Source organism: Gouania willdenowi, chromosome 9, assembly GCF_900634775.1.
Source record: "Gouania willdenowi chromosome 9, fGouWil2.1, whole genome shotgun sequence".
NCBI classification, from domain to species: domain Eukaryota; kingdom Metazoa; phylum Chordata; class Actinopteri; order Blenniiformes; family Gobiesocidae; genus Gouania; species Gouania willdenowi.
Genome location: NC_041052.1, coordinates 30,578,698 through 30,592,993, shown reverse-complemented (window position 1 = coordinate 30,592,993; position 14,296 = coordinate 30,578,698). Strand labels below are relative to the sequence as shown.

General features: G+C 40.3%; 1 protein-coding gene across 2 annotated transcripts; it reads right to left on the bottom strand.

Moving 5' to 3' along the window:
* Nucleotides 1–1,504: 1,504 nt before the first annotated feature.
* lrrc2 (leucine rich repeat containing 2) lies at nucleotides 1,505–12,764 on the bottom strand. 2 transcript variants are annotated; one of them, XM_028456684.1, is made up of 10 exons: nucleotides 12,677–12,764; nucleotides 12,215–12,367; nucleotides 10,118–10,236; nucleotides 9,900–9,979; nucleotides 9,673–9,829; nucleotides 9,453–9,589; nucleotides 9,219–9,364; nucleotides 8,910–9,062; nucleotides 8,662–8,819; nucleotides 1,505–3,687 (listed from the first exon to the last, which is right to left on the bottom strand). In XM_028456684.1, exons 2-10 carry the CDS (start codon nucleotides 12,349–12,351, stop codon nucleotides 3,641–3,643), a joined length of 1,134 nt encoding a protein of 377 aa, XP_028312485.1. In that variant the 5' UTR covers nucleotides 12,352–12,367; nucleotides 12,677–12,764; the 3' UTR covers nucleotides 1,505–3,640. The 2 variants fall into 2 exon arrangements, with proteins under 2 accessions (XP_028312485.1, XP_028312486.1); XM_028456685.1 differs by having other exon boundaries at nucleotides 12,215–12,460; nucleotides 12,677–12,739.
* Between the last annotated feature and the right edge of the window lie 1,532 nt (nucleotides 12,765–14,296).

Below are 14,296 nucleotides of genomic sequence, written 5' to 3'. Positions count from 1 at the left end.
TTTAAATCAAGCAGCAGTAATTACCTTTCAAGCATAAAAGTCACTAATTCCATCTTCTACCCCTCCAGACCATACACTGTAAAAAAGACGGTGCTCTGGGAAAGGGGCGGGGACTGTGAGCAACAGCTGTCAGACAGTCCATCAAACACAATCCTGGCTCTGATTGGTTCTTTTTGCTCGGTCACGGTACATTCTGGCAATCTGCCAAAGGCTGCAGGAGCAGCGGGGGGACTAAATTAGCCTGTTTTTTTTCACACAAACTACTAGTTTGATGTAAAGCTGTCCTTACATAGTGACAGCTTAAGCAAATATGATAAAAAGTCACTTTTATAAGAATTGCAGACTGCACCTTTAATCTCCACCAAATGCAATTCGGCTTTAGGAAACACTACTCCACAGAAAAAGCCAATGCTTTCTTCTGGAAAAATTTAAATTTAACATTGATAGAAGAGGTGCTGTAGGAGCAGTGTTCTTTGACCTTAAAGGGGACATATCATGCTAAATCCACTTTTTTAGCCCTTAAATGCATTTTGTTGTATATTTAGAGTGTTTAGAAGTACAGAAAATTTCAAATTAGTCTCTTCAGGTGCTCCGTAGATATCTTTATATTCTGTTTTGGTCATATTTTTCAATCTGTTTCGATTTTTCTACTCTCTATTACGTTTTTTGAACAATAACGTCACAGTATTTGCAGCGGAAATGCCAAATTAGGACATCGACTCCAGGCCCAATACTTCGAGCAATTCGCCATTTTTATTTCTCACTGCGATTTTGTAGTCCAAGCTCAAGGATGCCGAAGTTACGAGAGGATAAGTCAAAATGTTCAGTTGTTGGATGTAGTAACTCACACGCTTCATTACACTGTCTCCCAGCATCAGAACCTTTTCAAAGTGCCTGGTTGAGTTTTATTTTTCACTGAAATGTACCCACATCTGTGGGTAAGGTCATTTTTGTGAGCGCGAAGCACTTCAAGGATGAATGCTTCTGCAACCTCCGCCAGTATAAAGAAGAATTTGCCGAAAGACTTTGTCTGATTGAGGGTTCAATTCCTTCTATCTTTGGAGACGACGAACAGAGCACTTCGGTAAGCTGTAAATAACGCTAAAAAGTGTGATGATAAGACGTCCCTGTCATTGTTTTGTTAGCATTAGCAGTTGCATCGTCTTCATATGTTAGCGTTGTGTGCTCATTTTAGGTTCATCATCTTCATTTTCATCTCACTCCGCCGGGTCCGACTCTGGCTCAAACATGTAAAGCTGGATGGACAAGTCTTCCGTTGTTGACATTTTGTAAATAACGTGTGAATAAACATTTTCTGCACCGCTAAATAATCGTATCTCTTCTATCAAACTACAAAAATGGCCGAACAGGGTGGAGTTGAACCTAGTGTTACCTCTGCAACCTGGAGAGGGGGCGGGGGTAAGAAGTGCCTCATTTGCATTTAAAGAGACCGCACCAAAACGAGTTGCTCTCAGAAACACACCAGAAAAGGGGTAGAAAAGGGGCCTGTGGAGCTATAATAATGAGGAATTCAGACCCAAACATTGCAGTTCCGCTTTACATAGACCACAACTGTATGATTTATATGTAAAAAGGAAGGATTTAAAGGCACGATATGTCTCCTTTAAGAAAGCATCAATCATACAATATTATTCAGCACAATGTCTCATTTCAATCTCTTCCCATGTACTGTGCACTGGATGCAATCATACCTAACCATACCTTCAGCCTCTCCAATCTGTGAAAACCAGCTGGGAATACCACAAGGCTCAGCTCTATCGTCATTACTATTTTTCTTCATATAAATGACTTTCCAAGTAGCTGCCCATTCAAATGTACAGTGTCAGTTATATGCAGATGATGCTGTCATTTATGTTCATGCTAAAAACAAACATCAAGCAGCTGAACAACTTACATCTGCTATGACAAATGTTTCAGAATGGCTGCAAGAGGTCCCAACTGACCCTCAATTTATCAAAACTGTCTGTGTGTACTTCTCCAAAAATAATATTGCCGAAAATAACCCCCCTGTACTGATAAATGGTACATCAATTGAAATGGTAACCTAAATTTAAATACCTAGGAATAACTGTTGACTCGAGACTCAACTTCAAACAGCAAATAAAAATGTACCTAATAAAATGAAATTTAACGTATCTAACTTTAAGCACATAAGAAACAATCTAATACCAGATGCAGAAAAAACTGTATTTCAATGTAATGATTGTTTCTCATATGACATACTGCATGACAAGTTGGGTATCTACAGGAAAGACTACTTTGAAACCAATGGAAACCGTGTACAAACAGTCCCTAAAAACTCTAGATAAAAAAACAAAAACTTATCATCACTGTAAAATGTTAAAGAAACACAATATGCTAAGCTGGGTAAACATGATTAAATTTACGGACTCTACCCTCATACACAATTCTTCACGGACTGGCCCCTGCTCCACGACAGGAATTTGTCACTAAAAACAATCAAAACATTCACAAGAGCAAGGTCCAGAGGTGACTGTAAAATCCCATCCAGAAAAACCACCATTGGACAGACTGTATTCTCATACATGGAACACCATCCCAACAACAATACGAGAGCTCTCAACTCTAAACTCCTTTTCCAAACAACTGAAATCTTGGATGTTGGACATTCAAAATTATCCACACAACTGAACAAAACTTTGCATCATCATGTGACTGCACTTTGTACAGGAGTTGGGAACTGCAATTATATTTGGTATTTTATATGTTTAAATAGATGATTTTTTATATTGCGTGTGAGTATACAGTGTTTGTGTAGTGTGAGTGAATATACATGTTTGTCATTTTAAAGTTGGACACCAACACTTAAGAGTATATGAGAATGAGCTTGGATGTTGGTAATGTGTTGAATTAAATGTAGTGTGTAGGTAATATGGCTGGTTTTTGGTCCAGCAGGGGACTGAGGATGGAAATTAGCTTTGGCTACAATCCTGCATTTTTACAGGTACAGGTTTTTCTGGCGTTCTCTTGTTTTTTAACATGCATTGTCCCTTGAATAAATAAACAAATACAAATGTTTCACATCCATGTAAACTCTGTGCATGTATTTAATACAAGTCATCCCTCATCTGTCCACTGTTCTACAGTCTATGCTTCAACCATAGAAACAAACAGGAACATGAAAACAACCCCCACCTCGGCGCCATCTTACCAGGGACAGAACAAGAGGCAGAACTTAGTGTATAAAATGAAATCTTTTTTTTTACCCAGGAAACAAAAGGTACACACCAGTCCCAACTGGAATCAAACTGGTCTAAACACCAGCTATGAACTAGTACTAGTGCAAAAACCTATTGAAGTTGTCTGAAACCATATAAACCTGCTCAAAACCAGTATACTAAACTACAACCACAACGAACTGAAAACCAGTTGCACACCAGTCCGACACTATCTGAAACCATTTAGGCAAAACGGGACACGACAAACTGTCAAACCAGTAAAAACCAACTCACAGCAGGCCTAAACCAGTTCAGAAACACAGTGAAACTGGTTTCCTGTCACCTGCTGGTCAGTTCTGAGTGTTACAGTGCGACCCCCAGAGGTCTGAGGTGGAACAGCAGCTGGTGGCAGTAGGTGTGTGTGCACGTGCTCGTCCTCCTCAGAGCAGACTGATGGACACTTTGGTGGTTGAGTACGGCACAGAGTCTGTGAGAGAACACACACACACACACACACACACATTTACAACTGTTTTGTACAATTACAATGATTATTTTCTCCCCGAAAGTCTTTAATAAATATGCCCATAAAACATGACGTCTTGTGTTAGCTTCCTGTTAGCATCTCTTATGATAACGGGGCAGTTTTGACCCATGTCTTAAATCAGAATAAAAAAAAAATATACTAAAGAATATTATCTTTCATCTAATTTGTTTCTCATCTATTAGTTTCCTGGTTTGGCTTCAATATCAATGGAAATATTGGTATAATATTTTTGGTGTGGGCATCTGAGCCTTTTTTCTATCAGTATACCCATTGATTTTATTTCATTTTTTAAATATTAAAATGATCATCAAAAGAAGTGACAGGTAGTGTGAAAAGTTAATGTGAAACTTATTTATTGATTGTTAACTACATATGTGTAAGCCACAGAACTGTAACATTTTCACCCCAGTTTAAAGCTGCAATATGTCATTTGTTTTGGTGTTATTTGGTCAAAATCCATAATCATCTTTGAGCATATTGTATCCAAAGTGTTCTGAGTGGTACAGTGAATCTCTTCTCCTTCTCCTGACCTGTAAATGAGCTATAGAAATACAGTAAAGTCACGCTCCTGTATTTCTAAAGCTCAGCCAATCAGAGATCTTTCTACCAACAGGGGGATCCATGAGCAGTTTTAAGCATTATTATTGGCTGCTTGAGCTTCTCTTCAAAAGTCAATGCGCGTTCCCGATCTGAGAGTAGGGAAAGTCCTATGGCATTATATTCAAGTTGAAGCCTCTACATGGCTTTTGGCTCAGCAGTTACACGGCAAAGCAAGAGGAAAAAGGAAGACAGAGGTGGAGAAGCAACAGAATAAAGGCACAAAGGAGGAACACAGTCCGCAGAGGTCCCTCTGACTCGGTGTATGCAGCAGACTGCGTGCGAACCACTTTCAGTCTGTGCACAGTCTGCCCCGAGTTAGAGAGAACTAGTGATAACAGATGCGATAAATAGCTTGTAAAACTAAGAGAAACATTATCTAAGGTGGAGACAGAGAACAGATCCATTTCATTTGCAGTGTGTCTGCTCTGATCAGCTGGGATCAGGAGGCGGAGGGATCTGAGCCTCTTACTGTCCTCACAGCAGTGAGTGATATGTGTTTTCATGTCTTTAAAACATCAGAATACTTTCCATTAACACCAGATAAAGTCCTGACATTTGTTACTAGTTTCTATGGAGAAAACAGTCACAGAGTTCCACAGTTGTGCGCGTGCACGCGAGCATTCCCAAGAAGACTGGTGATTTTTTCAGGAGGGGAGGGGGGAGTGTGAAGCTCCTCATGATTCTACATATTGCAGCTTTAAGTGTGCTCATCATATTTGCACTAGTTTGTAGGGTCTTACTATACTGTAGCCTTATCTCAGAAAAAAAATCCCATTTTTTCTCTTTTTAAGCTTCACTGTAGCCTTGAATCAGAAAAAAAAATCAAAATTCTTCCATTTTGATGCCTTACTATACTATGCCCAGTGTTGGGAACGTTACTTTAAAAAAGTAATTAGTTATAGTTACTCACTACTTGTTCCAAAAAGTAACTGCATTAGTAACTGAATTACTCTATAATGAAAGTAACTAATTACCAAGGAAAGTAACTATTTGCGTTACTGCCGTTGTGAGGTGCTTCATTAAATTTGAGTTGCTTACAACGGATGTCGACAAATTCTTCACTCCTGGACATAATGAACACTTCCCATGCACGTTCTTAAACCTTGACCACAATTAATTTAAAGTCGTGTTTGTATCGTCACCTTAAAAATGCCAACTTTTCATCAGACTGCTCCACGCTCGCCATCTCTGCTGCTTCATCAAATCTGTAGTGTGTGTGTGTGTGTGTGTGTGTCTGTCTGTCCATCTGTCTGTGTGTGTGTGTGTGTGTGTGTGTGTGTGTGTGTGTGTAGCGTGTGTGTGTGTGTCGCGTGTGCCAATCATAATCGCTGACCTTGTTTTTAACACCCCCTCACTACAGCCGAGTAAGAAGCTAAGGATGCTTTCGGATAAAAGTTTATCAATCAATACATGTAACGCACCGCATTTAACGGCGTAAAAAATTCGCTAGATTACCCCGTTTCTGAAAAACAAACGCCGTTACATAACGCCGTTATTTTAAACGCCGTTACTTCCAAACACTGACTATGCCTCACTCCGACCCCACTGTGGCACCTCAGGAGTCTCCCTTTCAAGTTCTAACCAGGGTCGACTTTGCTTAGCTTCTGTGGTCTGACAAGATTGGCCAACGACAGACAGGTATGGCCACATATGGCTTAACCTCCGAAATTAGGGTGTTTTTCACATTTTAGTTTTTTTCATGCCTTACTGGATTTTCACCTCAGAAAAAAATTCCATAATTTTTACATTTTCCAAAATCCCAAATTTCTCCATTCCTATGCATTATTTCAGAAAAAAATTCAAAGATTTTTACATTTGCAAGCCTTACCTCAGAAAAAAAAATCCCACATTTTGGAAATGTTTATGCCCTATTAAAGCCTTAAAAAATTCAAGATTCTTCCATTGTTATGCCTTACTAAGGAACTCCCACCCCACTGTGGCACCTGGAATTCTCAGTGGTCTCCCGTCCAAGTACTAACCAGGCTCAGCCCTACTTATCGTCTGAAATCTCATGAGATCAGGCAATGACAGCCAGGTATGGCCACATATGGGCTCACCTCTGAAATATGGGTGTTTTACACATTTTTCTCATTCTTCATTCCTTACTGGATTTTCATTCTAGTTTAAAGCTGGGGTATGTAAAATCGTGAGGCACTCCACGCTACCTCCTCCCCTCCTTAACGAAACTCGCGTGCACACACACCACTGTGAACTCTTTGCAACTTTTTTCATCATTGAGACTAGTAACAAATGTAGGAACTTTATCTTGTGCTTTTGGAGAGTTTTCTGATGTTATAGAGACATGAACGTATAACTCGCTGCTGTGAGAACAGTAAGAGGCTCAGAGTCACAGCTGCTCCTCAAACACAAGCAGCCGAGCTGCAGCCAATCTCAGCTGATCAGAGCAGACACACTCCGTCCACACTGCAGATGAATTGGGTCTGTTCTTTCCTACTTGGATCAGTTTTTAATAAGCTATTTATTCTGTCTGTTTTCACTCTCTCTGACCCGGGGTGGACTGCGCTGACTGAAAGCGGATCAGTTGTACACACCAACTCCGCGTACAGCATTCCTCCTGAACACGTTTGTGCCTTTATTCTGTTGCTTCTCCACCTCAGTCTTCCTTTTCTCTCTTGCGCTGCATTAGAGACTTCAGCTGGAATATAAAGCCTTTGGACAGTCCCTACTCTCAGATCCAGAACACGCATTGACTTTTGATGAGCAGCTTGAGCAGCCAATAGTAATGCTTAAAACCGCTTATGAGATCGCCCAGTTGCTAGAAAAATCTCTGATTGGCTGAGCTCCAGCGTCACACTCCTGTATTTCTGAAGGTCATTTACAGAGCCAAGAGAAGGAAAACAGATTCAGTTTTCACTCAGAACACTTTGGATTACAATATAATAAGATGATTATATGATATTATATGACCATATAAAACAAAAAAAACCCTTACATGCCCCAAAGTGTGCTCATCATATTTGCAATAGTTTTTAAGGTCTTATGATAGCCTTATCTCAAAAATAATTCCAAAATGTTTCCTTTTAATGTTTCACTATAGCCTTATCTCAAAAGAAATTTCCAATTTTTTTTCCATTTTTATGCCTTACTATAGACTTATCTTGCAATTTTTATACGTTAGTATGACCTTATCTAAAAAAAAAACAATTCCATTTTTTTCCCATTTTTACTATGTATGTACACATATGACTTTGCCTCCAAAATGTGGGTGTTTTTCCTATTTTCTCAATTTTCATGCCGTACTCTGCTTTTCACACCGCAGGTTAAGTGTGCTCATCATATTTCAATTAGTGTTTAGGGCCTTATGATAGTCTAATATGTCAGGAAAATATGGTTTTTACTGTATTCCACTGTAATGTAGAAAAGGCCCAACCAGGGACAGGAGTTATAAATTAGCGCTAGCTTTAAACATCATCACATCAGCTGCCACACTTATTTTGTATCTCTGTTTGAATTGCATTGTCTCTGTCAAATAAATAAATAAATACATGTTGACAAAGTTACTTCTAGTCTTTCTCTAGAAAAACCTCAAATTAAGCTAAATAAAGAATAAGGAAGTTTGCACTACTTTGATTCTTTGGCTGTTTATTTAATTATTGTAACTAGGCTGTTTCTTTACCTGTGTTGCCTTTAAGTGTGTTCCTGACTGATTTGGAATTTTTGCATTTATTTAAAATATCTGTATCTGTTATAGGCAGTATTCAGTTTATAATGTCATGAATGTAAAAGTATGACAATAAATACTGTCAAAATGGTGAACAGACAATGTATTGTTATTGTTAGCTTTCCTGTAAAAACCGTGAACTTTCCTACATACTGCAATAATTATCGTACTGTGAGGTCAATACCGTGATTATACCAAACCATGAGATTTAGATATTGTTACAACAAATCGCTAGTAAAAAAACATATCAACAAAAGTAATGGAGTCACTTCATCCAAACAGTTTGTTCCATTTTAATGCCTTGGCACTGACAGTTTTTCCAGAATTTCATGCCAATTACAATTTCAAAGTTCAAATAACTGAACCAATTCTGATTACAACAGCAACAGATTTTTTCAAATACAATTACAGTTACATTATAATTGTAATTAATGGTCAATCATGGGATTACAATTATAATTAACCCCACCCTTAACTGGCACTGAGGAGCAGTTAGGACCCAGTGTGGGGATCGAACCAGCGACCCTCTGGCATTATGTCACTATAATGAACATAGCTAACGATGTGTTTATATATGTGATATACTGCACTGGTGGCTCACCCTGTCCTTGTGTGTGTGCGTGACCTCTGACCTCTGTCCTTCAGGGAGCTGATGTAGGCCTCCATGAACTCCTTCTCTCTGCTGTCCTTCAGCTGCTCCGCCGTCCTCCACCTCCTCTCCTTCTCCTTCTCCTCCTCCTTCTTCCTCTCTGTCGTCCTGCTACTCGGATTGTCCAACAGTCTGATGAACCTGCACAGGAAGCAGTGACCTTTGACCCCTGGTCACCATACAGTATATGACTGTGTGTGTGTGTGTGTGTGTGTGTGTGCGTGTGTGTACTTGATGTCGGGGTTACTGCACAGCCTGGTGGGTGTACACACGAGCATCTCTCCACTGACCACAATCATCTTCAGAGAGCTGATGTTACTCAGACACTGAGGAAGGTAGGACAGAGAGTTCCTATGTACAAAGAGGGTGACCAGCTGCTCCAGCCTGATACACACACACACACACACACACACACAGAACATGTAAACACTCTTTTCTCCCCTGGTTTGTCGTTGCTCTCTTGCTCTCTGAGTTGAACTAAAACGACTCTTGCGCTGTAAATCAAACCTCCCTGACCTTTAGGTGCGTTGCCATGGTTACCTGTCCATGTCCTCTGGCAGGTCAGTGAGTCGGTTGTTGCTCAGGTCCAGGAACTGTAAGCTGCTCATCCTCAAAGTGCAGATAGGAATGGACACGAAGACGTTCTCTGAGATGTCCAAGTGGAGGAGCTGCTTCAGGTTCTTCAGCTACACACACACACACACACACACACACACACACACACACACACACACCAGTGACTTCAGGCCTGTCCAATCAGCACTGGCGTCTTACCTCAAAGGGCAGCTCTGATAGGTTCCTGTTCCCGCTCAATTCCAGCCTCAGCAGGTTCTCACAGTCTCCGAGCTCTGCCGGAACTTTGCTCAGATGGTTGTAGCTGACGTTCAACTCCTTCAGCGCCCTCAGCTGACCTGCACACACACACACACACACACACACACACACACAGGTCAGAGGTCATCCTGTGGAACCAGGACCTGAGGTCAGACGTCACCGATCTCTGGCGGCAGCTCGCTGATGGCATTCCTGGGCATGTGCAGCTTGGTGAGCTGGGTGAACAGAGGCAGGAAGTCGGGCAGGAGGCGGATCCTCGTGCCAACCACGTTCCACTCCGTCAGATAGGTCGACCACTGCAGCTCCCGGGGGAAATTCTGTAACGGGATTGGCTGTTCAGCACCCACATCGCTCCAGGGCCACGCCCCCTCAAAATACAGAGCTCACCGTCCATTGGTCGCCTTCTAGCTGAAACACCAGCCTGTTGTGATCCTCCCCAGAGATGCCATTATCCTGCTGCTGCTCGTCTGAGGACGCCATTAACCATAACAACAAATAACAACAAACAATAGCAACAACAGACAACAAGAGCAAACAACAACAAATAGCAAAAAATAAGGCGGAGAATAATATACCTGTGTGTGTGTGTGTGTGTGTGTGCACACCTGTGTGTGTTGATGGCTGCTGGCTCAGTGTGTTTCTCTCCAAGTAACGCTGCAGCTGGTTTAACTCTGAGGTCTTCAGAGTCTTACAGTAGATCCTATACTGCCACTGCTGCTCAATCCTGGACACACACACACACATATAGGGGCAACCGTAGCTCAGTGGTAAGGTGGGCCGTCCCATAACCGAAGGGTTATAATCCTGCTCTATCCAAGTCATTGTCGTGTCCTTGGGCAAGGCACTTTACCCACATTGCCTCAGGTGAATGGATATGAATTTTGCATGAATGTTGGTGGTGGTCAGCGGGGCCTAAGTGCGAAAAGATTTATGCTATCGCTTTTGTGATTTGTTTCTTTTATACAGAAGCCCTAGGGCAAGGCAAGGCAAATTTATTTCTATAGAGCATTTCATACTCAAGGCAACTCAATGTGCTTTACATGATAAAACATTCAATTGTTTAAAATCAATAAGAACATGTAAAATCATCAGTAAAATCAATTAAAATCATCAGTAAAATCAATTAAAATCATCAGTAAAATCATCAACAAACACATTATATCAACAACATGACCAAAAATCTCTCTCTCAATCATATGCAGTAGAGAAAAAAAGTGCCTTTAACTTTGATTTAAAAATGTTCACATTGGATGCTGACTTCAGCTCTGCTGGCAGTTTGTTCCACTTCTTTGCAGCATAACAACTAAAAGCAGCATCACCATGTTTACTGTGAGCTCTGGTCTCCACTATCTGACCTGTGTCTATAGATCTGAGAGACCTGCTGGGTTCATACCTGACTAACAGCTCACTGATGTATTCTGGACCAAACCAGACCCCTTTTTTAAGAAAATTCCAAGCAATACATACAGTATATAATACATATTAACACATTTATTTTACCAAATTAATGTTGGCCTTAACTACGTTAAAAAGCTATTAAGTTAGCTGTTTACACAAATTATCAATACAAATTTATGGAACTACATAAACCTATGTTGTATATACACATATATATATAATGGTGTACTGTATAAAATTCTAAATCAATGCAGTTATTGACGACAAATTACCAAAATCCCAGTTATGTCACTAGGAATTAATGGATTCGAATGGCCAGCCACTATCTTCCAGACAAAATTCAGTCTTACATGAATCATGTGACGGTCAAGCATTTTGAACTTCCATTGTCGCAACTCTCTCTATACGGCTCTGATGACAGCAACACCAGTCATTGGCAAACAGCAGGCATTTGATTTCTGTGTCTGCCAGCATGATGCTGCAGATTGTTCTAATGATTGTGCTAGCTTATTAATGTAAATGTTGAAGAGGGTTGGGCTCAGACTGCACCCCTGTCTAACCTCCCGGCTCTGAGGGAAGAACTCTGTATAATCATTGTTGATCTTGATGGCGCACGTGTGTGGTGTACACTGATTTTATTACATCTTATGTTTTTCCTACTATTCCACTTTCTAGTAGTTTGTACAGCAGGCCCTGGTGCCAAATTAAATTAAATTACTTTGTGGAAGTCAATGAGACAGGAGAAACATTTGTTTTTCTATCAGGGTGCTGAGGGTAAAAATGTGGTCTGTTGTGCGGTAATTTCAGTGTCCAAAAAAGCGCTATATAAAATTGATGCATTATTATTATTATTATTATTATTATTATTATTAAAAAGCCAATTTGAGTTTGACTATTTTTTGGTGATGATGTGAAGAAGCCGGTGGTTGATGATCATGCTGAGGATTTTACCCAGGTTGCTGTTGAGACAGATCCTTTGATAATTGTTGGGGTTGAGTTTGTCCCCGCTTTTATATAGCGGCGTTATAAGACCTTGGTTCCAAACATCAGGGAAGATGCCGGTGTTGAGGACAATGTTAAAGACTTATAATATGGCTGGCTGGAATTTGGGGTCCGTATATTTGATTATTTCCTTTAGGATGCCATCAGTGCCACAGGCCTTCTTGGTTTCTAGAGATTTAATTTTATCGTGTAGTTCTTTAGGTGTGATTGGGGAGTCTAATGGGTTCTGGTAGTCTTTTACGGCGAATTCTAAACTGTGCAGTTTATCTTGGATGTGTTTTTGCTCTGTCTCTCTCTACTACCTGCTGAGGGCACTCTTCTCCACCCTATCCCTCTCCTTCTTCTGTCTCCATTGTTGCTTCTTCACTCGGACCTCCCACATTCCTCGGAGCAGAGAAACGTCACAGAACGAACCCTCGGCCTTCCTCTCCAGACCCATCTTCCTCCTCCTCCTCCTGTGGGAACATACAGGTTCTCACTCAGACGGAGAACCATCATCATATATGTATACATATTCTTTGTTAGGATGTATGATGTGATCACACACACTAACAATGATATAAAACAATATGAAAGAAATGTAGATCCATTATATGAATTTCATGATACATGCAGAGATACAGACAAACCTCCTCTAAAAAACTTTGTTTAATATTAAAACAATAATAGCATAGCCTTATTAAATGTTTATACTAAAATGAAAGAACATAAACATACACCTGTGAATGAGTGAGCGTTTATAAACAAACAGATATTTCTCTCACCAAGTCTCTGTCCGACAGCCTGTTTACTGAGCCACTCTGTGTGTGTGTGTGTGTGTGTGTGTGTGTGTGTGTGTGTGTGTGTGTGGGTGTGTGTGTGTGTGGTGTCACAGGCTATTTTCAGAACTCTGACCTTCTTCTGTGTAATGCAATGGCCCTCGTCCTCCATTTCATTTGATTTGTTTAAAGCAGACGTGGACATGAACGATGTAAAAATATATTTGAAATAAAAAGGTGAACCTTGAGAAACCCCATTTGTTACTTTTTTTTTTAACTTTTTTAGGTTTACTGATGAGAAACTGTCACTTTATTAATTTCCCCCCCTCACATTTCTGTCAAATCATTTGTACCCCGTCTTCATTTCACAAGTACCTTCTCCACAATTTCATATGCGTTTTTATTTGTGGAACAGCGGGCTCTCTTAAACCCCTAACTGTGTCTCAAACATTGGTTCCCTAAGGCCTAATTTACAATTTCAAAACAATGAGTGTAACTATTATTTCAATTCAATTCAATCCAACTTTATTTGTATAGCGTAAATTACAACAAAGTAATCTCAATGCACTTATCAAAATGTAAAATTCATAATAAGAAAGAAAAAACCCAACAAGATCCACATGAACAAGTATTTAGCAAAGTGGGAAGAAACAACTCCCTTTTAACTCATTCAGTGCCAGCCATTTTCAGATTTTCTACCCCCCTCAGTGCCAGCAGTTTTTGAGCATTTTGACTGATTTTAAAGACTCACAGAATATTTTCTACTACGACTATATGAAATCTGACACCAGATTCTGAATGATTAAAGCCTCTTTCATCAAAATTTTTTTGTTTCTGGCTCGTTTTGTTCTTTTGTAATCAGCCGTTGAATAGTGCAAGTTTTACACAAATCTTCAGTTTCAGAGCAAAAAGCTGAGAAAAAAGCCTTTTTCTAAAAAAAAAACCCTGTCAGTGACTTTAAAGCTATATTTTTGGTTTAGTGACAATCTAACATCTGAACATTGTTTCCTTATATATATATATTAAAAAAAAAAACACCGAGACAGGGCTTTTGATGGCAAAATTATTATTATTTTGCTATGGGTCAGAGTTGAATGGATTTCTTACTGTATTTTGGCATTCCTCCAAGTTTCTCTCCCATCAGTCTGCACACACACAACTTCCTCTTCCTCCCAGACATGCAGAGTGTCACTGCGTTTTATCTCACCATCGCCACACTATCCATGAGTTTCACACATGCTCTGGTCGTGTGTGCGCTGCTGGGAACGTCAACTCTGTACGTAGCGCCATTTTCTGTCTCGTAAACTCCTTTCCTCCTCTCCCTCTGAGCTCTGCTGAGCATGGATGATCTCTCATCCAAAGGTGCGCTGCTCCCTCCTACATGTCACCTATTATTTTGCTATCTGGCTCACAGGCTGGGGGTATTTTTTTCCCAGACGAGTTGAGCTGTGAACCACAAAACCAACAGAGTAGACAGAGAAGGGCGAGGAGAAGGCACTGACTGCAGAAAAACATGATATAGTATTATAAAGTCAGCCTGCCTTGGCCTTGGGTCTCACTCCCAGTGGCCTAGTCAATAGTTATTGTAAAGGTGACAAATATCCTCCTGTTTATTGGTAAGCTAAC